Consider the following 25,060-nt stretch of genomic DNA (forward strand, 5'->3'; position numbering starts at 1 on the left):
GTCGTTCAAGGGAAACATGGGTTACTGGTTTGATTAGTGGGATTATGTTGCCACCTAGTGTCCGACAATGTTATATCTCACAGCTTGAGGAAGTAGTCATGGATGCGATTGACATACACTGAGTGTATAAAACATTAAGAACACCTCCTCTTTCCATGACATAGACTGACAAGGTGAATCCAGGGGAAAGCTATGATACCTTAATCCTCCAGAATATAGGCCACATTAGGCCACATTAGGCCTAAAAATAATGTATATCTGTGGTTAAGAATGAATGGGGGGAAAACGTAGGTTTGGTGGGAGAAACACATTCTGTACTACATGCAGACTGCATTAGAGTATAGTGAGTGGTTTGGAGAGCAGGTGTATTCTGTACTACATGCAGACTGCATTAGAGTATAGTGAGTGGTTTGGAGAGCAGGTGTATTCTGTACTACATGCAGACTGCATTAGAGTATAGTGAGTGGTTTGGAGAGCAGGTGTATTCTGTACTACATGCAGACTGCATTAGAGTATAGTGAGTGGTTTGGAGAGCAGGTGTATTCTGTACTACATGCAGACTGCATTAGAGTATAGTGAGTGGTTTGGAGAGCAGGTGTATTCTGTACTACATGCAGACTGCATTAGAGTATAGTGAGTGGTTTGGAGAGCAGGTGTGAGTCTACCGGTCTTCATGCTCTAGCACAGAATGAGTCAGAGAGATAGAGAGAGACGAGAGGGAGATGGAGTGAATAACAGAGGGATGTGGAATAACAGAGGGACATCGCATCTGCTGCCTTCCTCCACTCCCTATTACAATAAGAGAGTAGGAGGAGGAGGATGGAAAGAGCTATGGGAGAGATATAACAAGATGATAGAGATATAAGGCAGCAAGTAGAGAAACAGCAGTCATCAGTTATAGCCTCTGCTTGCTATGGAGCCAATGACCTTACACATCTCAGCACCTGCTGTACAGCCAGAAACTCCCCAAGACACTGCAATACAGCCATGCACACAGATACACACACTCACACACCTGCCCTGTCTCACGCACATACACACACACACATGCACACGCACTGGTGTACACTAGCACATACACACATACGAGTGTGTGCACGCACGCACACACACAGAAATGCAATAGGGGTGAAGGAGAGGTCCATTTTTAGAGTTTTTTTTTTTACTGTCCTCCTGACATTGAAAGATTTATCCTGTTTTGAACCAGCATCTGCTAATGCCTAAATAGTCAGGTAGCAGAACGAAACTCTTTCAATTGTGATTAATAACCTGGATAATCTGAATAATCTGAGTTTACAGTAACAATCCTTCAAACTGCTGATCCACTTCAACCCCGGTAGGATCTGTCTATCAATAGGTTTGCATCTCACTCTTTACTTCATCCATAGATTACTCACATGTCATCAAAGCGCCACTGAGGAGCTTTCAAATATACACAAAGCACACAATCATGTGTGTTTGTTTTCCTTTCATGTGGTGACTATACCAAATGGCTTTGAGTTAAAAAAATATGTTTTTTAAAATCCAATAAAACATTCAAAATCATCTCAATAACTAATATTCAGAAGTTATCAAGTTACAAAAAGTGTGTGTACGTGTTGTTCAGCATTTATAAATATACAGTACTGAAATATAATATTTGTTTAACATGTTTGTATAAAGCATTTTGAATTGGCACGTGGATATTGAATATCCAACTCTGGAATTTGCCCTAGCAGTGACAGTGATGGAAAACACCAGGACTGGCCACCCAGAAGAGAATATTTTTTTGTTGGCTGTCTTTGCCAAAACTTTCCGTTGAACGTTCTCAGTCCTCCAAAATTACAAATGGCAACAAGAGAATGTGAAATAAATGTTTCCAAAATGTGGCTCTAACAGAATTGTCTGATTAGAACAAAGGGCCTTGGCCCTAGCCAAAAGGAGTGTAATACATAGATAACAGGGTATCATTTGGGATGCAGCCATAGTCTACTACAGAGAAGTTAAGAGTATAAATAAATGAGTGTGTATACAATATGTGACTGTATCTATTCAAATCCAGGCCTGTGTGTTTCAGTTATAAAGTGTTTATGTCTGTCTAGAACAGTGTGCACATCTGTGTTGGAGTGAGACACATGCAAGTGTATATTAGTGGTGTGTGTGTGTATATTAGCGTGTGTTTGTGTGCGTGTGTGTATTTAAGTGGTGTGTGTGTGTGTATTTAAGTGGTGTGTGTGTGTATATTAGTGGTGTGTGTGTGTGTGTGTGTGTGTGTATATTAGTGGTGTGTGCGTGTGTATATTAGTGGTGTGTGTGCGTGCGTGTATATTAGTGGTGTGTGTGTGTGTGCGTCTGTATTTAAGTGGTGTGTGTGTATATTAGTGGTGTGTGTGTGCGTGTGTGTCGTCAGTCATGGGGCAGAGTGTGTTCAGGGTGAACTGTTCTTTGGCACCAGGGGCGCAACTTTCACTGGGGACAGGGGACATGTCCCCACATTCTGAAATTGTATTTTTGTTCCCCCCCAGTTTTATCATTGGAATGTGATACTAAACGAGGCAACGGTGTGCTTTAGGACCATGCGGACGCCTCCGAGAGGGCAGGTAGGCTGTTTGGAGTGTTTATCCAACTGGATACATTTTTATAATAATAATGATGCCCCCCCCACCTCTAAAACCAAAGTTGCGCCCCTGCTTGGCATCAACAAGTATTTTTCAAGGCCTGAGGAGGGAGACAGCAGACCAATTCACAGGCTCAGGCTGGCCATCCACACACACACACGAACACCACTAATATACACGCACACACACCACTAATATACACACACACACATGCCACTAATACACACGCCACTAGCACACACACACACACACACACACACACACACACACACACACACACACACACACACACACACACACACACACACACACACACACACACACACACAGCACCGAGCCTCCAGAATACTCATCTCTCTCTCTTCTTTAACACCAGCATGACACATAACATGAAGGCACCAGTTTCACCATGGCTAGGCTATACAGAGAGTTGAATGTCAGTTGGACTTCTCTCAGTGCCCTCTGAAGCAATTCAATCTCTCTAACTTCATGGTGTCATCGGTGTCTTAGGGACCTGTAATATAGACAATGTAAAATGAATGGGTTTAAGGTAACATATTATAAGAATATATATTAATTGAAGTGCTATTTGGTTTTTCACACCTAAAAACATGTGCAATATCTTGTGTATATTGGTTTGACCCGTAAGGAGAGATGATAGACCTATGGAAAATAGTCCATATTTTCCCTTCAATGAATGGATTTGAGTCAAAAAGCCATGGATATCAGCGTGGATATCAGCAGCGAGTTGCAAGGACTCGAGCGCTAATTACCCGATCGGCCTATCATACATGCCATAGCGCGCCCACGTGCCACATCTCAACTCCTGGCTAGAATTTGTTGTTGCGAACACCTGCAATAAAGAACGAGAGGCAAGTGAGCTTTTAACGAACTCACACCTACCTGCAAACTATTCCACCTCAACGAAAGGGACACATTAACTTTTGCTCAAGTCAATAGGAGAGACCAATTGATAGGCGTATACTTCTTCAATCTATGAAGGTGCTCAGTTCAATCATAACTCTCCTTTTAAAATACAAAGAGTACAAATATGCCTAAATGACTGTAGCCTATATATACTGAACAAAAAAATAAATGCAACATGTAAAGTGTTTGTTTCTGATTCATGAGCTGAAATTAAAGATCCCAGAAATGTTCCATACTCACAAAAAGTTTATTTCTCTCAAATGTTCATGCACACATTTGTTTACATCCCTGTTAGTGAGCATTTTGTCCTTTGCCAAGATAATCCATCCACCTGACAGATGTGGCATATCAAGAAGCTAATTAAACAGCATGATCATTACACAGGTGCACCTTGGGCTGGGGACAATAAAAGGCCACTCTAAAATGTGCAGTTTTGTCTTGTATTTTCTATTTTTAATGGTTGGCTTTAGGCTTATATATTTTACTTAGTTGAGACGGAAGTTAAAGGCCTACTGCTACTTTGGCCTATAAGCTATCTGTGAGTTCTATGCTCTCATTTCTTTAGCCGCCAATGGATCACAGTGTATCAATGTGTCCATATGGCAGAGGCTGGTGTTCTCCATTAGTTGAATTTAAATGTTTAGATTTGTATTACTTTTATTCAGCTTTTTTTTAATGATTAAGCAGGTGACATTGATTTTAAGAAACAAAAACGTTATTATTAAAATGAAACTGTTCCATGAAAATGCGCATTGGCTATGAAAATAATGACAACTTGCACTCAGATCGGTAGAAATGCTAGCATAAATTGTGAGCTTACCCAAACTTGAAACTCACCGGCTGCCTATGGTCAGCTCAGGGCCTGTTCTAGCCTTTTTAGAGCCCTTAGCAAGTTTTTCAGTTTTAAAGTTAATTTCCTGCAAGTCTAGGGGGCCCCCATTGACTTATGCCATGTTAATATATATGTTAATATAATATCTGAGTGAGAATGACTAACAAATCAATGGGGGCCCCCTGGAGGTCAGGGCCCCTGGGCACGTGCCCTGTGTGCCTGGTTGGTATTTGTCCATGATTGTTACATTTACATTACATTTAAGTCATTTAGCAGACGCTCTTATCCAGAGCGACTTACAAATTAGAAGTTTAGATTGCTGTCTCGGCTAAGTACCAATCTAAAAATAGTTAGCTGAAATGGCTGATTAAGTGACCGTCAGTGACTGACATAACAAGAGGAAATCTGCTGATGCACAACCACATTTCGAAATTGCACCTGCTGTATCCTACTATTCTTACTCTCAATAGTTAGTTAAGACCCAACTGAGTTCCTTTTTTGGGGGGTCGGACCCTTAGTGACCAGGGGGGCAGGAGCCCCTGGAAAAAACCTTTGCACCCATTGGAATGGAAATCAAATGCAAGGGATTCGTTCTGGCGCCAGCCCTGGATGTGTCCCTCTCTAGTGAGTCCCTCCTGCCTTTCCTTGGGGTCCGCTGTCCCTAGCCCTCTCCTCGCGACGAGAACATGTGGTACGCTTCCAAAATGAGGCATTCCAGAGCCAGCTACATCTGACTCCACCCATCCAGCATTGTTTTGTCAACTGCGTGCGTTTTGGAGCTACGAGTGCCAAATACCCATGTGTATTGGTTGCTTGGCGCGTCAATTATGATTTATAGAATAAGTGGGAGGAGCAACGCCAGAGAGAGGTGGGGCGGACTAGAGGCGGCGCAGCTGTCAGTTGTGTTCGTTCGTCCTTCTCGTCAAAATCTGTTGCAGACTCGACTAAAGTGTTTAGCAGCTCAGCGTACTTTGAGAGCTTAACCAATGTACGGACCTATGGGAGATAAATCGTGTTCTCCCCATAACAACATATCACCGCGTAAAGTTGACTGCCTTGCACTTTGGTAACTGTTGGATGGTAAGGTAGACTGAGTTGGCTTCTTTGAGCAGGAAGGTTAGGCTACCCTGGAAGACTACACCTAAATACGTGCGTTGTTTTAAGGATTTGTATGCGAAGTTTCTTCTTCCGAATGTTAATCTATCATTGAGTGTGAGGTAGCATCGTTGGAAGTATGCAGGACTGCTGCCAATCTGTGAGGTTGGGACTTGTTGCGTGAAAAACACATCCCCCGGGAATAGTGTTTTCGGGTAAACCCTTTTTTAAAACCAATTTGCATTCAAGTCGGTGCGTGTCAGTGGTGTTTTGATTTCACAATAGAGCAGATTTTCAAGTGTCTGTGGTGGGTGTTCCCCAATCCTCTGATTCTAGCCCTGACAGTATACAAGTCAGGTCGACTTTGTGGAGACTGGAGAGCGAACATGAGACTGGATGTGATGGACTTTAGGCGTGATTAAAGAAATTGAAGTCATTAGCTAGGCCTACCCAACTGCCGGACCGGAGCGGCTCTAATGGTCTAACGGAACAGCGGTCGCCAGATGTGCGCTGGAGTCCAGTTCCGTGGTTCATATTTTTGGAAAGGCGCAGCAGACCCCTCCATAGCCTACCCGTGCACTTATATGTAAATAAATGGCACCCATAAACAACCAAAGACCAACGCAAAATCACTCCGAGGCAATACGTCGAATTTAGTGATTTCCTATAGCCTATAACCACTGAGAAGATGTCGGAGCAAGAGCGCTATGGGGACGGACTGTGCGACGATGGAGCTCCGGAGATCATCCCGCCGAGAGCGTCCAGGACGGGAAGGCGGAGCGGAGTCATCCTCCCCATCCAGGACAACGATACCATCGTCCTGGAGGCAGTGAGGGCAGCCCCACGCAGGAGCAGCATCATCAAGGTAAGATAGATTAGTTACTTAAAGGGATGGTTGAGGCTAATTATATCTGAACGATTTAGGTTAACAGATCTGTTTTACACAATCACCTGCTTTTACCTGAGCCATTTGTTTACCTTAGTTCACCCGCATAAAATCAAATAGCCAGGCCTCAAATTAAAAAGCCATCGGCTAATGCAGTAGTTCCCCACCTATTTTGGTTACTGTACACCAACTGAATTTTGTTCTGCCTGGAGTACCCCTGAAGTATCCCCCCGTGCATTTTACCAGTAGGCCTATGGTCTCTTGAGTCTTCTCAAGTATCCCCTGTGGATTGGCCAAGTACCCCCAGGGGTTATATTACTCCTGGTTGGGAACCACTGGGCTAATAGCACTGGAGCCTTCCATTGCACTGTTCAGAATGTGTATTCATCCACTTAAAATGTCTCTGCAACAGACACTAGACATGGAGCCGCCGGATAAAGGACGGTCAGTAATGAATAGAAGTAGGATAGGCTACAGTGGGATGTGATTACATTAGTGTGCGGACATGAACAAGCACCAGACAAATACCAATACTCTTCAGAGACGGTCTCAATTTGGGTCTCAGACATATTAATCCCTCACACTGCACAGCGAAATCAGTTGTGTACATTTAACTCTGAAAGTGTATTTTCAGGGAACATATGAGTCCCACTGAACTGGTGAGAAAATAACACTTTGGAGATTGTTAAAGATTTAACTCTGTTGCAGTGTTCCCCATTCAACTTTTAAAGTGTTCAAATTAACTTAACTGTGGTGTTTGCCAGTGGTGTAAAAATACTTTAAAGTACTACTTAAGTAGTTTTTTGGGATATCTGTACTTTACTTTACTATTTATATTTTTGTCAACTTTTACTAAACTACATTCCTCAAGAAAATAATATACTTTTTACTCCATACGTTTTCCCTGACACCCAAAATACTTGTTACATTTTGACAGGAAAATGGTCCAATTCACACACTTATCAAGAGAACATCCCTGGTCCTCCATACTGCCTCTGATCTGAAGGACTCACTAAACACCTACTTCGTTTGTAAATGATGTCTGAGTGTTGGAGTGTGCCTCTGGCAATTTAAAAATGCTTAATATAAGGAATTTGAAATGGTTTATATTTTTACTTTTGATACTTAAGACCATTTGAGCAATTCTATTTACTTTTGATACTTAAGTATATTTAAAACCAAATACTTATAGACTTTTACTCAAGTTGTAGTTTGCTGGGTGACTTTAACTTAAGTCATTTTCTATTAAGGTATCTTTACTTTTACTCAAGCATGACAATTGAGTACTTTTTCCATCACTGGTGTTTGCATAACCCTACTGTAGATGAATACGCAATACCTACAGTGTAAAACATGATTTAGAGTAAACTGGACTAACTTTGCTTAGGGCTGACACTTTTACACTTTCTCAGTGTATGAAATGAACACCTGTAGTGTTATCTTTATATCTATTTTTATAACACTGTATGGTTTAAAGCCTAATTTGCATATTTACCAGGGTGTCTTTTTTTTTTGAGTGAGTTGTGCTTACCACCCATGACTGTATTTGTTATTTACGGAGACATGTTTATTGAATTATTTAATTTAAAAGACCTGTGGCTTTCACCAAGTGAGTACCTAGATGTATGCTCTATGACGATATTTCTATCATTAGGCCTTACTTTGATGGCCTAGTTTAATCTTAGCACAGTGGTGTTAAGGAACTCATGGTTTACAGGCCACATCAGGCCTGCAAGTCACATTAAGATGGCTTGCAAAGTTATGTATAATTTCTTTTGGAATTCAGAGTTAGGATATCCAACAGTTTAAATTTTTGTTCACCAGCAACCAGCATTCTGAATGACTGTCAGGGTTAGGAAAGTTTGTAAGAAGATTACCTAAACCAATTGAACTGGAACAACAATTTCAGTAACGGATGCAAAAATAATTATTATATTTATCCTTGTGTAGCATAAGATTAATCAATCAATCAATGTACATGCAAAAACAGATATTAAAAACAATTTAAAAAGAATTATACAATAGAGCATGCTGGGAAATATAAGGATGGGCATGGTTTTGATGGGACTGTTTTACTCTCCAAAGTAAAACAGAGATTTTTAACATCAAAAACATCAAATTAACTGGGGGTTAATTTACACTCATGCAGAGTGAATTTAACTCCTGAATCAACACTAGAAATGTTACATTGAAAAATCAACACTTGCCATTTTTCTGTGTGGATGACAATCTTATTGAGGAATTATAAAGAACTGTTTCTCGTTTTCGAGGAGAGAAACTTGCAGGGCGCCATGGTTAGGCTATAATGGTGTTCTGAAACTGAAATGTCAGCCTTTTGGTCTGTTCGTTTGGATATTACTGTAGGCTACAGCAGGTGCCACTCGTGGTATCGTTTTGATTTTAACTGTTATGCACTGCATTTTTTCTGCAATGAAGTCGCCAAAGAATGTAGGCTACACATTGAGTGAACAACCTGTGACGCCCGCCCGCACCTACTCCTGACAACAGCGCACATTCCACGCGCCTAGTGATCTCAATTCAGGCCCACACAGCCCATCACACATGTGTATTCACATGCCAAACCTGTGCCTAACCTGTACCATTATGCTCACTTTATCTACATTTCATAATGGAATTATGATTCACCTGAATATGCCAAAAACACACCCTCATAGAAGTTGTCTTCCAAAAGAAGCTCTCACCAGCACAGATTTAAATTCCAATATCTGATCATCAACAACGTTTGAATAGTTGTTATCAACTTAGATAACCTGTTTATAAAACAATAACAATTCAGAGCATCCAATGGAGAATGATCCTGCCCTCTATCTATGAGCTCAGTTCGTGTCTGCATCCAGGATGGACTGTGGTCAAATATGGTCTACAGTATATACTGACAAGATACCTAGAGTCTTCGCTATAACAATGGAAGTAAAAGTTTGTGAAGTCGGGAACATTCTAGCCGAATAAGAGCGGGCAGATGCGCATGTGAACAAAAAAAAATCAGCTTCCTCTGCTTCACACTTTATTTTCACGCGGACATATTTTGGGGCGGAGTCAGCCGTCTTGCTTTGCCTCTTCCTCTCTGCTGTGGTTGACCCTGTGGTTGACAACTGACCAGCAGCTACAAGCCAGTCTAGGGTGACATCATAGCTTTCCACGGTCGCTAGCGGTGATATGATGTCAGTTGACTTTACCAGAGGAGGATCATGTTGTTGATAGATCACTGTTCAAGACGTCCTCCAGCGATAGTATAAATAAGGTAAAAGACACAAACTGAAGGGTCAAAATGTATGTGTGGAGCAAGATAGTGTTTTTGTTTTTTTTTACTTCAAGGAGTTGGTCTGATGGTGTGACGTCATTGGCCTCCCCCCTAGCTTGAGGAGCAATAGAGAACAGAAGGGGAAAGACCCCCTCCCACCACCCCTCACTTGTGCCATGTTATGTCATACCGGGACCACCTATTGAGATGTGCCTTTTGTTAAATAAATCAGATGTTAAATGAGGTGAAAAGGAGACTGGAGGAGGACTTTAAATAGATGTCTACCCTTAGAGGACTTCTATGTAGGCTCCATACTCGTGTGTGTGTGTGTGTGTGTGTGTGTGTGTGTGTGTGTGTGTGTGTGTGTGTGTGTGTGTGTGTACTCCCAGCTGAGAGGCTCTGATGTGGTGATTGTGTTAACTGAGCCCTCTCTCTGTCCTAGTAGCAGGAAGTGTCACGGGTGATGCAAAGATAGAGGGATGTCAGTGACAGACACGGAGGGAAGGGAACAGAGGGAAGGGAACAGAGGGAGGGGGAGAGCGGGAGAGGCTAGGAGGGAAGGATGGAGTTAGGAGAGGGATGGAAGAGAGGGATGAATGCAGAGGGGCACAGAGGAAAGACAGGGATGGAGACAGAGGGAGAAAGAGATTAATTAGACAGGGGGCTTGTGACTTGGCCCAGCCTCATGATGGCAGTGCTCATATTAGGTCCCATGTGTGAGTAACTGTGTCCTCCTCAACCAAAGATGCCCAGACAGAGGAACCCTGATAGGAACCTGGCTAATCAACAGGACTTTGTTGTTTAGGGAAACCGATGGAGACCCACCCCTCAGAAATGAAGGGAAGGACGAGGTTGGCGGTGCCCATTTCTGAACTTCCCCTCTGGCTCTGAACAACACTGATTGATGCATCTACAGCCTCTGCTTGTCAAGTCTGTACATAGGAAGTGGTCGGCCCAGAGGTCCTGCGTCTTATTTTTTTGAGTCATTTCCTTGTCATTGTCTCACTGTAAATTATCAAAAGAACAACACAAGTCATTCAGTCACACGATCAGGCATTAGATGCCCAGACCAGAAAGTTACACTGGTCACCCTGTGTCTCTGTCTGCCATTCCACTAATACCCATTAAAGTCCATGGGCCAGACCCTGAAATTCAGGCTCACTTGGGTGACGATGTCTCATAGTGATTTTCTTGAAGGTTTATGTCCCCAGAGTTGGAGCATGTGTGATATCAGTGCAGCAATGGGAGATTCCTCTACATTATTACTCTTTATTTCAACCCTCCATCACATCCATTTTACCCATAGGGATTTTACCTTATAAAATAAAACTTTATTGTCCATCCAGGATGGACATTTTTCTTTGGCATCAGCTTAAATTAAAATGATCACACACACATACATTCTCACATCCTATTTAAACCAGTCAGTCCATCATACTGCATACGCTATCAACATAGAGGACATTAATACATTCACTCACAACCGGCCACTGTCCCAACTGCACTGGATAGATCAGTACATGTACTGATACAATTTACTTTGCATTTAGTAGTCCAACAGCACAAGGAACAAATGAATGTTTGAAAACGTTCTTCTTGTCCATGGGCATTCTGAAACGCCGGCCAGAGGGAAGCCTCTCCAACTGAGGGTGTAGAGGGTGGGAGAGGTCGCCAACAACAGCCAGTGCCTTCTTTTTGGTTGCCTTGTGGAACAGACTGCTCAAATGTGCCTGTGGGCGACCAATTACTTTGCTGGCTATGTTTACTATTCTGGTCAGTTTGCTTTTGCTCCTCACGCTCAGATTACCAGACGGTCATATTGAACAAGAGGATGCTCTCCACCAAGCTGCTGTACACCCTCTCCAGAACATCCTGGCTGACCCCAAACCCCTTCAATTTCCTCATTAAAAATAGCCACTGGCTTGCTTTAAAAAAATACAGTCTGCATTCTCTGTAAAACTCAGTTTGTTATCAATTTGTGTCCCTTGGTATTTGAAACACTCAACCACCTCCACTGGTTGGCCGTTCAGAGAGAGTGTTTGGGACCTTGGCAAGTTGTTGCCATTGATGATCAGCTCCTTTGTATTTTCCAAATTGTGGAGGGCACTTGTCCGGCACCATTCTTGAAGGTTGTTTAAAATAGTTGTCCCCATCTGATGTAGATTTTTTTTTTTTAAAGAATCCCACCAGAGCCATGTCATCAGCGTACTTGAAAAGGCTCACATTGTTTCCTTGGATCTTCATCTCGTTAGCCTGTCTAGGACATGCGTTCCGCTAGCGGAACCCCTCGACAACATTCCGCTGAAAAGCCAGCGCGGGAAATTCAAAAATATTTTTTTGAAATATGTAACTTTCACACATTAACAAGTCCAATAACAAGATGTTTATCTTTCATTTTCTGTAATCTACCCATCGTGTCCGATTTCAAAAATGCTTTACCGCGAAAGCACAACATATGATTATGTTAGATCACCACCAAGTCAAAAAAACACAGCCATTTTTCCAGCCAAAGATAGGAGTCACAAAAAGCAGAAATAGATATAAAATTAATCACTAACATTTGATTATCTTCATCAGATGACACCCATAGGACTTCATATTACACAATACATATATGTTTTGTCCGATAAAGTTAATATTTATATCCAAAAACCTCCGTTAACATTGGCGCCATGTTCAGAAATGCCTCCAAAATATCCGGAGAAATTGCAGAGAGCCACGTCAAATAGCATAAATACTCATCATAAACTTTGATGAAAGATACATGTTTTACATAGAATTACGCTTCGAACACACCGACTGCGTCATTGCATCACTGCTGCATAACATTTTGCGCAGCTAGGCAACTATACTGATGCAGGTACCTTTTGCAAATGGTCGCATGCGGTTGGACACATGGAGGAGAGAATCATTTTCGCAGTATCCTCAAAACCGTGTCTTTTTGACACAACTGCTGACAGCTACAGGGACATAAACACAAAAAATGCTGCTTGGAGACAAGTGTCCACGATAGTAGGATTGCCAGGTCAGTTTAGTAGTGAGCTTGTGCTAGATGTGGCTAGTTAGCGTTAGCTAGCTTTCGGCGGGGCTGGTCCCGGCCCAACAGCGCGATCAAGACCACCTTCCTCAACGTTGGTCTCAATGTTGAAAGAGCCTACTCTGCCTATCTTGACTATTTATTATTGCATTTTGCTCCAAAACTGCATTTTGGAGGGAAATTATATTATAGGCTCTCACAATTAATTTGAGGATGTCATCGAATAAATAATATACTTGGCAAATAAATAAAAAATGTAAAGAAATTATGCAATCAAACTGTTTTTATGTAATCCCAAATTTTTACTGAATGTGTGCAAAAAAACAAATCTGCATTCATATTTTGCTACTTTCTGTCAAGTCCACTCATACAATTTGATGCATATGTTCGATTTATCGAACGTATGCACCACACAGAACGCACTGCAACTGCCTCTGCAACGCAATGCTGCAAGGCAAATGCAGCGTTCCATTGGAAATGAATGTACTTCTGGTGCATCGAAACGCAATGACGCAGTCGGTGTGTTCGAAGCGTTAAAGATACACTTGTTCTTAATGCAACCGCTGTGTCAGATTTCAAAAATACTTTACGGAAAAAGCAAACCATGCAATAATCTGAGACGGCGCTCAGAAAAAAAGAAAAAACAATCCGCCATGTTGGAGTCAACATAAATCCGAAATTACATTATAAATATTCCCTTTGATGATCTTCATCAGAATGCACTCCCAGGAATCCTAATTCCACAATAAATTGTTGTTTTGTTCGATAATGTCCATTATTTATGTCCAAGTAGCTACTTTTGTTAGCACGTTTAGTACACATATCCAAACGCTTGCGCAGGTCCAGCCGAACGTCGGACGAAAACTTTAAAAAGTTATATTACAGGTCGAAGAAACTTGTCAAACTAAGTATAGAATCAATCTTTAGGATGTTGTTATCATATTCAATAATGTTCCAACCGGAGAATTCCTTTGTCTGTAGAGAAGCAATGGAACGCAGGTCGCTATCATGTGAAATGCGCGTGACCAGGACCTGGCTCTCTGCCAGACCACTGACTCAAACAGCTCCCATCCGGCTCCACATCACAGTAGAAGCCTCATTGAAGGTTCTACAAACTGTTGACATCTAGTGGAAGCCGTAGGAAGTGCAAACAGATCCATATCCTACTGTGCATTCAATAGGGACTGAGTTGAAAATCGACCAACCTCAGATATCCCACTTCCTGGTTCGATTTTTCTCAGCTTTTCACCTGCCACATGAGTTCTGTTATACTCACAGACATCATTCAAACAGTTTTAGAAACTTCAGAGTGTTTTCTATCCAATAGTAATAATCTTGGACAGAGTAGGAGGCAGTTCACTCTGGGCACGCTATTCATTCAAAAGTGAAAATGCTGCCCCCTATCCCAAAAAAGTTTTAAACCCTTCCCATGCTTGTCTTGGATTGGCTGGACAGAACCTCTGCTCCACTTTATCCTTCCAGTCCTTTTTATCTTTCCACACTTTTGACCTGAATTAATTTTCTTGCTCCTTTACAGCACCAGCATCTCCTTTACAGCACCAGCATCTCCTTTACAGCACCAGCATCTCCTTTACAGCACCAGCATCTCCTTTACAGCACCAGCATCTCTTTTACAGCACCAGCATCTCTTTTACAGCACCAGCATCTCCTGTACAGCACCCACATCTCCTTTACAGCACCAGCATCTCCTTTCAGGAATGCAAACTTTCTTTAATTGAGGCACATTTTCAAGTCCTTAGACACCCAGGGCTTGTTGTTGGGAAATACTTTGACAGTTTCTGTGTTAATGACAGTATACTCACGGAACTGGATGTATGATTTAATGCTGTCTGTCAACTCTTGGGGATCCCTGCACGAGTCAAAGTACACCTCCCAGTCTGTGATGTTAAAGCAGTCCTTGAGCTCCACCCTACTCTCCTCTGTCCATACCTGAATGGATTTCTCTACAGGTTTTCTGCATTTCACCTGCTGCTTGTATCTCGGGTAGGAGATGGATAACGTTATGATCTGATTTCCCGATGGGTGCTCCGGACACTGCCATGTATGCGTCATCTCTGTTGCCATAACACTGGTCCAGGATGCGAGTTGGACAGGTGACGTACTGTTTGGATCAGCTGATCGGGAAAGCTAAGAGTGGGGAGGTGCGCGGAGAGGGAGAGCGTATTAAAATCCCAAAGAACTAATACTGTCTGGTCAGCTGATAGTGAAAGCGCAGCATTGAAACAGTCTGTAATCCTGTCAGCAGCTTTCTTATTGTTAGGTCCAGGTACATTGACCAGAATAATGGTAATCTGTCCAAACTCAATTGGTAGATAGAATGGCCTGAATGATACAACGAGAGTCTCAGTCTCTGGTGCACATTTGTTCAATCACATTACACTGCGTGGCCCAAGTATTATCTACGAAGATACATAGGCCTCCGCCTATTGATTTATGTAATGTTGTTTAGTCTCTGTCTGCTCCAATAGCAGTGTATTTATCAATGTTCACATCAATAACAGTGTATCAATCAATATCCTGTCATTTAATCCCAGCCCCCGTTCCCGCAGGAGGCCTTTTGCCTTCTGGTAGGCCGTCATTGTATATAAGAACTTGTTCTTAACTGACTTGCCTAGTTAAAAATAAATGTAAAATAAATATTACCCTGCTTGAGCCACGTTTCTGTAAAGCAGATTGAATTACTTCTACTGTGACAAACAGTGTCAGTATACATCAAATTATTGCTCACATATACCCTTTAATCATATATCACTGGAAAGCTCACATTCACAGCTATCCACCAGATACATTTTTGGAATGTTCAGGTCAAGAGAACTTTGACCTTTTGACCTCTAGGGTACATTTCAGAATTACTTGTATAAATTGCAAAAAATACAAAAGGAAACCCGTGTACAGTTTCAACTTTGTTAGACAAGTGGTTCTGAAAGGTCATGAAATTATCTTTCAAATATATATACTATGACCAACTTTGAAAGCACCACCTACAACTATTGTTTCAAAATAGCACATATTGTGCAACTGTTGGAAGCTGATTCCCATGTAGTGGGACACCTATGTTTTTTTCACACACACTGCTAGAACAGGGTTTTATATATTTTCCAATATATTTTCCAATATGGCCGCCAACCAACTCAGTGGGATCTTACTGGATCAATTTTGCATGATCATACCTATATGAAATATAATTGTAGCATGCCCAGTAATATCTTAAAATGTTCATGGTGATGTAGAATACACCACCACATGAGCCAGGTGTGCCAGATATATATAAATTATTCACAGAATTGTTGTAAGAATGTGTCCAAAAACTTTCCCTAATGAAAAATATATCAACCCCTACAAAAAAATTACCATTAATTATAATCCACATAATAATTCACATTTCCTGTTGCTGCAGGATTATATTCCTGCTGTAGCAAACTGGCTACAATTTAAGATCCTACATCTGTAGGATAACATGGGGGAAAAAATATCCATGTTAAGTGTTTGAAGATGAAATATTACAATTAAGGATGGAAACATTTTCATAAACAATGATTCAGACAGTTTTTGGACACATTCTTACAACAATTCTGTGAAATGTATATATCTGGCTTGTGTGGTTGTGTATTCTACATCACCATGAACATTTTAAGATAATATAGGGCATTCTATAATTTCATACAAGTATGGTCATGCAAAATTGACCCAAAAAGACCCCACTGAGTTGGTTGGTGGCCATATTGGAAAAAGGATTCCGTGGGGTTTGATGCTTCTATCACAGAAGTTACAATCCCCAAACGTAGCTGTCCCACTACATGGAAATCAATGGCTAAGCTTCCAACAGTTTAATGTCAGTTGCACAATATGGGCTATTTTGAAACAATAGTTGTTGTAGGTGCTTTTAAAGTTAAACTAAACTCAGGAAGAAAAAAAAAGTCCCTTTATCAGGACCCTGTCTTTCAATTATCATTTTTTAAAATCCAAATAACTTCACAGATCTTCATTGTAAAGGGTTTAAGCACTGTTTCCCATGCTTGTTCAATGAACCATAAACAATGAATGAACATGCACCTGTGGAACGGTCGTTAAGACACTAACAGCTTACAGACGGTAGGCAATTAATGTCACATGTATGAAAACCTAGGACACTAAAGAGTCCTTTCTACTGACTCTGAAAAACACAAAAATAAAGATGCCCAGGGTCCCTGCTCATATGTGTGAACGTGCCTTAGGCATGCTGCAAGGAGGCATGAGGACTACAGATGTGGCCAGGGCAATAAATTGCAATATCCGTACTGTGAGACGCCTAAGACAGCGCTACAGGGAGACAGGATGGACAGCTGATCGTCCTCGCAGTGGCAGACCATGTGTAACAACACCTGCACAGGATCGGTACATCCGAACATCACACCTGCGGGACAGGTACAGGATGGCAACAACAACTGCCAGAGTTACACCAGGAACGCACAATCCCTCCATCAGTGCTCAGACTGTCCGCAATAGGCTGAGAGAGGCTGGACAGAGGGCTTGTAGGCCTGTTGTAAGGCAGGTCCTCACCAGACATCACCGGCAACAACGTAGCCTTTGGGCACAAACCCACCGTCGCTGGACCAGACAGGACTGGCAAAAAGTGCTCTAAACTGACGAGTCGCGGTTTTGTCTCACCAGGGGTGATGGTCGGATTCGCATTTATCGTCGAAGGAATGAGCGTTACACCGAGTCCTGTAGTCTGGAGCGGGATCGATTTTTGGAGGTGGAGGGTCCATCGTGGTCTGGGGCGGTGTGTCACAGCATCATCGGATTGAGCTTGTTGTCATTGCAAGCAATCTCAATGCTGTGCGTTACAGGGAAGACATCCTCCTCCCTCATGTGGTACCCTTCCTGCAGGCTCATCCTGACATGACCCTCCAGCATCACAATGCCACCAGCCATACTGCTCGTCCTGTGCGTGATTTCCTGCAAGACAGGAATATCAGTGTTCTGCCATGGCCAGCGAAGAGCCCAGATCTCAATCCCATTGAGCACATTTGGGACCTGTTGGATCGGAGGGTGAGGGCTAGGGCCATTCCCCCCCAGAAATGTCCGGGAACATGCAGGTGCCTTGGTGGAAGAGTGGGGTAACATCTCACAGCAAGAACTGGCAAATCTGGTGCAGTCCATGAGGAGAAGATGCACTGCAGTACTTAATGCAGCTGGTGGCCACACCAGATACTGACTGTTACTTTTGATTTTGACCCCCCCTTTGTTCAGGGACACAGTATTCCATTTCTGTAAGTCACATGTCTGTGGAACTTGTTCAGTTTATGTCTCAGTTGTTGAATCTTGTTATGTTCATACAAATATTTACACCTGTTAAGTTTACTGAAAATAAACGCAGCTGACAGTGAGAGAACGTTTCTTTTTTTGCTGAGTTTATATATCATTTGAAAGGTAATTTCATGACCTTTCAGAACCACTTGTCTTACAAAGCAGAGAACGTATCAGGGTTTTCCTTTTGTAAGCAATGTATACAGGTCAATCTGATATGTACCCTAGAGGTCAAAGATCTGTTGACTTGAACATTCTGAGAATGTCTGACAATGATGAGACAGCCTATAGGGAGGAGGTCAGAGAACTAGCAGTGTGGTGCCAGGACATCAACCACTCCCTAAATGTGAGCAAGATAAAGGAGCTGATCGTGGACTACAGGAAAAGGGCGGGCCGGACAGGTCCCCATTGACATCAACGGGGCTGTAGTGGAGAGGGTCGAGAGTTTCAAGTTCCTTGGTGTCCACATCACCAACTAACTATCATGGTCCAAACACACAAAGACAGTTGTAAAGAGGGCACGACAACACCTTTTACCCCTCAGGAGAAAATATCCTAAAAAAGTTTTACAGCTGCACCATCAAGAGCATCCTGACCGGTTGCATCACCGCCTGGTATGGCAATTGCTTGGCATTTGACCGCAAGGTGCTACAGAGGGTAGTGCGTGCGGCCCAGTACATCACTGGGGCCAAGCTTCCTGCCATCCAGGACCTACAGTTGAAGTTGGAAGTTTACATACACTTAGGTTGGAGTCATTAAAACTTGTTTTTCAACCACTCCACAAATGTATTATTAACAAACTATAGTTTTGGCAAGTCTGTTAGGACATCTGCTTTTACCAACAATTGTTTACAGACAGATTATTTCACTTATAATTCACTGTATCACAATTCCAGTGGGTCAGAAGTTTACATACACTAAGTTGACTGTGCCTTTAAACAGCTTGGAAAATTCCAGAAAATTATGTCATGGCTTTAGAAGCTTCTGATAGGCTAATTGACATCATTTGAGTCAATTGGAGGTGTACCTACCTGTGGATGTATTTCAAGGCCTACCTTCAAACTCAGTGCCTCTTTGCTTGACATCATGGGAAAATCAAAAGAAATCAGCCAAGACCTCAGAAAAAAAATTGTAGACCTCCACAAGTCTGGTTCATCCTTGGGAGCGATTTCCAAATGCCTGAAGGTACCATGTTCATCTGTACAAGCAATAGTATGCAAGTATAAGCACCATGGGACCACGCAGCCGTCATACCGCTCAGGAAGGAGAAGCGTTCTGTCTCCTAGAGATGAATGTACTTTGGTGCAAATCCAATCCCAGAACAACAGCAAAGGGCCTTGTGAAGATGCTGGGGGAAACCGGTACAAAGGTATCTAAATCCACAGTAAAACGAGTCCTATATCGACATAACCTGAAAGGCCGCTCAGCAAGGAAGAAGCCACTGCTCCTAAACTGCAATAAAAAAAGCCAGACTATGGTTTGCAACTGCACATGGGGACAAAGACTGTACATTTTGGAGAAAAATCCTCTGGTCTAATGAAACAAAACTAGAACTGTTTGGCCATAATGACCATCGTTATGTTTGGAGGAAAAAGGGGGAGGATTGCAAGCCGAAGAACACCATCCCAACCGTGAAGCACAGGGGTGGCAGCATCATGTTGTGGGGGTGCTTTGCTGCAGGAGGGACTGGTGCACTTCACAAAATAGATGGCATCATGAGGAGGGAAAATTGTGGATATATTGAAGCAATATCTCAAGACATCAGTTAGGAAGTTAAAGCTTGGTCGCAAATGGGTCTTCCAAATGGACAATGACCCCAAGCATACTTCCAAAGTTGTGGAAAAATCGGTTAAGGACAACAAAGTCAAGGTATTGGAGTGGCCATCACAAAGCCCTGACCTCAATCCCATAGAACATTTGCGGGCAGAACTGAAAAAGTGTGTGCGTGTAAGGAGACCTGAAACCTGACTCGGTTACACCAGCTTTCAAGAGGAATGGGCCAAAATTCACCCAACTTATTGTGGGAAGCTTGTGGAAGGCTACCTGAAACGTTTGACCCAAGTTAAACAATTTAAAGGCAATGCTACCAAATACTAATTGTGTGTATGTAAACGTCTTACCCACTGGGAATGTGATGAAAGAAATTAAGCTGAAATAAATCATTCTCTCTATTATTATTCTGACATTTCACAATCTTAAAATAAGTGGTGATCCTACCTGACCTAAAACAGGGAATTGTTACTAGGATTTAAATGTCAGGAATTGTGAAAAACTGAGTTTAAATGTATTTGACTAAGGTGTATGTAAACTTCCGACTTCAACTGTATATAATAGGCGGTGTCAGAGGAAGCCCATAAAATTGTCAGAGACTTCAGTCACCCAAGTCATAGACTGCTTTCTCTGCTACCACATGGCAAGTGATACCGGAGCGCCATGTCTAGGACCAAAAGGCACCTTTTAACAGCTACTACCCCCAAGCCATAAGACTGCTGAACAATTAATCAAATGGCCACCGGACTATTACATTGACCCCCCCCCCCCCAATTTGTTTTGTACACTGCTGCTACTTGCTGTTTATTATCTATGCATAGTCTATGCACCCCCCACCTAAATGTACAAATTACCTCAGCTAACCTGTACCCCAGCACACTGACTCGGTACCGGTCCCCCCGCACACTGACTCGGTACCGGTCCCCCCGCACACTGACTCGGTACCGGTACCCCCGCACACTGACTCGGTACCGGTACCCCCGCACACTGACTCGGTACCGGTACCCCCTGTATATAGCCTCGTTATTGTTATTTTATTGTGTTACTTTTTATTATTTTTTACTTTAGTTTATTTGGTAAATATTTTCTTAACTCTTCTTGAACTGCACTGTTGGTTAAGGTCTTGTAAGTAAGTATTTCACAGCAAGGTTTACACTTGTTATATTCGGCGCATTTGACAAAGTTTGATTTGATGGATAACTGGGACTCTATGCATTCCAGTGATATATCATTTAAAGGGTATACGTGAGCAATAACTTGTTGTATACTGACATTGTTTGTCACAGGGTAAAATCCCTATGGTCTGTTAGACCAGGTGCCTAGAAACAACAACAGAAGAAGAAGATAAATGTGCCACAAGTTCAGTATTGTGACATTACCGATTGGACTGACAGGGCAGGCTGGAATCCATTATGCTCCACTGCACACACTCTGCCCGTGGAAAAAGCCTCTCACACTAAAATGCTTCACAAAACAGATAGATGTATCTATCAAGGGATGATTGCATCTTGTTGCCCTGTAAAAGCATACAGCGAAGTTGGTTTGTTTGTGTGTGTGTGGAGGATAATAAGGATCGATTCCTTTGTGCTCTCTGTGCCCTCTGCCTGGCCCGTGAGTCAGTTGTGGATCAACGTCATCTAGATTGTTATAAGGCCTCTTGTTTCTGCCTGGCCCTCCCAAGGTACTGTTGACGCGTGGTTAGAAATGAAGCTTTCCATTCACTAACCTTTCACTCCAGATGCTCATAAAAGTCGCCCGTCCAGTTGATCCCTATGCTTTCTCTTAATCCACAAATACATTAAGCACTATGTCTTCCTCTCCCACTGATGATAAGGTTATGAAGAGCAATATAGAATTGAGATTAGAGGTCGACCGATTATGATTTTTCAACGCCGATACGATTATTGGAGGACCAAAAAAGGCCGATACTGATTAATCGGACGATTTAAAAAAATGTTTTTGTTGTTGTTTGTAATAATGACAATTACAACAATACTGAATGAACACTTATTTTAACTTAATACAATACATCAATAAAATCAATTTAGCCTCAAATAATGAAACATGTTCAATTTGGTTTAAATAATGCAGAAACAAAGTGTTGGAGAAGAAAGTGAAAGTGCAATATGTGCCATGTAAGAAAGCTAACGTTTAAGTTCCTTGCTCAGAACATGAGAACATATGAAAGCTGGTGGTTCCTTTTAACATGAGTCTTCAATATTCCCAGGTAAGAAGTTTTAGGTTGTAGTTATTATAGGACTATTTCTTTCTATACGATTTGTATTTCATATAACTTTGACTATTGGATGTTCTAATAGGCACTTTAGTATTGCCAGTGTATCAGTATAGCTTCCGTCCCTCTCCTCGCCCCTACCTGGGCTCGAACCAGGAACACATGGACAACAGCCACCCTCGAAGCAGCGTTACCCATGCAGAGCAAGGGGAACAACTACTCCAAGTCTCAGAGCGAGTGACGTTTGAAACGCTATTAGCGCGCACCCTGCTAACTAACTAGCCATTTCACATCAGTTACACCAGCCTAATCTCGGGAGTTGATAGGCTTGAAGTCATAAACAGCGCAATGCTTGAAGCATTGCGAAGAGCTGCTGGCAAAACGCACGAAAGTGCTGTTTGAATGAATGCTTACGAGCATGCTGCTGCCTACCACCGCTCAGTCAGACTGCTCTATCAAATCATAGACTTAAATATAACATAATAACACACAGAAATACGAGCCTTAGGTCATTAATATGGTCGAATCCGGAAACTATCATCTCGAAATCAAAACGTTTATTCTTTCAGTGAAATACGGTCTAATAATAAGTCTAAATATTCCTGTTACATTGCACAACCTTTAATTGTATCTCATAATTACGTAAAATTCTGGTAAATTAGTTCGCAACGAGCCAGGCGGCCCAAACTGTTGCATATACCCTGACTCTGCGTGCAATGAACGCAAGAGAAGTGACACAATTTCACCTGGTTAATATTGCCTGCTAACCTGGATTTCTTTTAGCTAAATATGCAGGTTTAAAAAGGTATACTTCTGTGTATTGATTTTAAGAAAGGCATTGATGTTTATGGTTAGGTACACGTTGGAGCAAGGACAGTCCTGTTTCGCGAATGCGCACCGCATCGATTATATGCAACGCAGGACACGCTAGATAAACTAGTAATATCATCAACCATGTGTAGTTTACTAGTGATTATGATTGATTGATTGTTTTTTTGTAAGATAAGTTTAATGCTAGCTAGCAACTTATCATGGCTTCTTACTGCATTCGCGTAACAGGCAGGCTCCTCGTGGAGTGCAATATAAAGCAGGTGGTTAGAGCGTTGGACTAGTTAACTGTAAGGTTGCAAGATTGAATCCCCCGAGCTGACAAGGTAAAAATCTCCCCTTCTGCCCCTGAACAAGGCAGTTAACCGTAGGCCATCATTGAAAATAAGAATGTGTTCTTAATTGACTTGCCTAGTTAAATAAAGGTGTTAAAAACATTTTCGAATACATTTTTAAAAACAGCCAAATCGGTGTCCAAAAATACAGATTTCCGATTGTTATGAAAACTTGAAATCGGCCCTAATTAATCGGTCGACCTCTAATTGATATCGAGCACTGCTTCTTACATGTGCTAGGACAGTTACAGTATTACTTTCCATTATGGAGAATGATGACCATTCTGTTGCTCAGCCTTTTAGAGTGACATTATAGGAGTGTTCATCTTAATCAAGTCGAATAATTAGGCCTAACGTGTACATTTTTCCTCGACAGATGAAGATTAAAATCGTAACCGTTACTTTTCTCCACCCAACACCAACTGTGTTCTTGGTTAGTGTGTCAGTCTCAGTCAGGCTTCAGTGAAAGGGAACCACTCACTCACTCTCCACTCTGAGGCCCATTGAAACATATAGGATGGAACATAGCCCTGACAGATCTGTGTATTGCCGCTCTCTCTCTGCTACTGTTGTTTCAGAGTGCAGCCCTGGCCAATGCTGAACTTGCTGGGCTTCAACCTCCCTCTCTCTCTCACCACAGCTCGGTCCCACTGTGTTTTCTCATCAACAATGATTTGTTTACAAAGTACGCTAGGCTTCGGGTCGTGTGTGTGTGGTTATTCTATGCAGGAAGGGGCGGTGTGTGTGTGTGTGTGTGTGTAGGGGAGAGACTGAGGCCTCTGTCCCCTCAGTGTCATCCTACTACTGGTACCACAGCATCCCGAGAACTCTCACCACCACACCACAGCTGCTCGTCATGAGGCCGTGTTAGTGTGTGTGAGTATGTGTTAGCCCTGAGGAATAAGCCTGAATCAAATAGAAACTGTTAAACATATTGCCCTGTGACAGCTGTTTTGTCAATCTATGAAAGGCGCTCTACTCCCTGCCACTTTTAGTCTACAGTGTCACATGGACTGCTATCAAACTATTTCAGTACTAACCTTTCACCTTCACCACAATACCTTGATACGTCTAGACTCCCTGTCAATAAGTTGAGTTGTTGTGTGTTTGTGTTCACATGAGGTGCCAGGATGAGCAGGAAGAGTAAGAGGTGGACACTGGGAGAGAGAGAGTGAGGAGAGAGAGAAACAGAGGTGAAGAGAGAGAGAGTGGGGGAGGAGGGCGAGCCCTATCTGTACACTGCTGTTTAGTAATACCCTGCAGCTGATGTTGAGTCTCTCTCTTCCCATCTCTCTCTCTTCTACATAGTTTACTCTCCTGAATATAACTGTTATTGTTATTGGGAGTGTTCTGTCAGGGTCAAGAGTTTCGAGAGAGAGTTTTGAGAGAGAGGTCACACAGACACCTACAGATGAAACATTATGGAAGTTTAAAGGAGGCCTGGGTAAGGCCAAAATTTCACAAATGTTCCAACATCAATTCATTATTTCTCAAGTATGCTTTAGGATACAAATGTCAAATACACTGAGTGTACAAAACATTAGGAACACTCTTTCCCTGACAGACTGACCAGGTGAATCCAGGTGAAGCTATGATCCCTTATTGATGTCACTTGTTAAATCCACTTCAATCAGTGTATATGAAGGTGAGGAGACAGGTTAAAGAAGGATTTTTAAGCCTTGAGACAACTGGGACATGGATTATGTATGTGTGTCATTGAGGCTAAATGGGCAAGATAAAATATTTAAGTACGTTTGAACGGGGTATGGTAGTAGGTGCCAGGTGCACTGGTTTGAGTTTGTCAAGAACTGCAACGCTGCTGGGATTTTCACACTCACTTCCTATGTGTATCAATAATTGTCCACCACTCAGGACATCCAGCCAACTTGACACAACTGTGGGACGCATTGGAGTCAACATGGGCCAGCATCCTTGTGGAACGCTTTTG

At 42.2% G+C, this 25,060-nt stretch overlaps 1 protein-coding gene across 1 annotated transcript in view; it reads left to right on the forward strand.

Moving 5' to 3' along the window:
- The first annotated feature begins 5,236 nt into the window (after positions 1–5,236).
- LOC129816625 (inactive phospholipase C-like protein 1) overlaps positions 5,237–25,060 on the forward strand; it is a 105,504-nt gene continuing 85,680 nt past the window's right edge. The window contains exon 1 of the mRNA XM_055871338.1: positions 5,237–6,316. Within this exon, the coding sequence (XP_055727313.1) occupies positions 6,140–6,316 (177 nt within the window). The 5' untranslated portion in view covers positions 5,237–6,139. The remainder of the gene's footprint in view (positions 6,317–25,060) is intronic.

Source organism: Salvelinus fontinalis, chromosome 19 (assembly GCF_029448725.1).
Source record: "Salvelinus fontinalis isolate EN_2023a chromosome 19, ASM2944872v1, whole genome shotgun sequence".
In the NCBI taxonomy this organism is placed as follows: Eukaryota; Metazoa; Chordata; class Actinopteri; order Salmoniformes; family Salmonidae; genus Salvelinus; species Salvelinus fontinalis.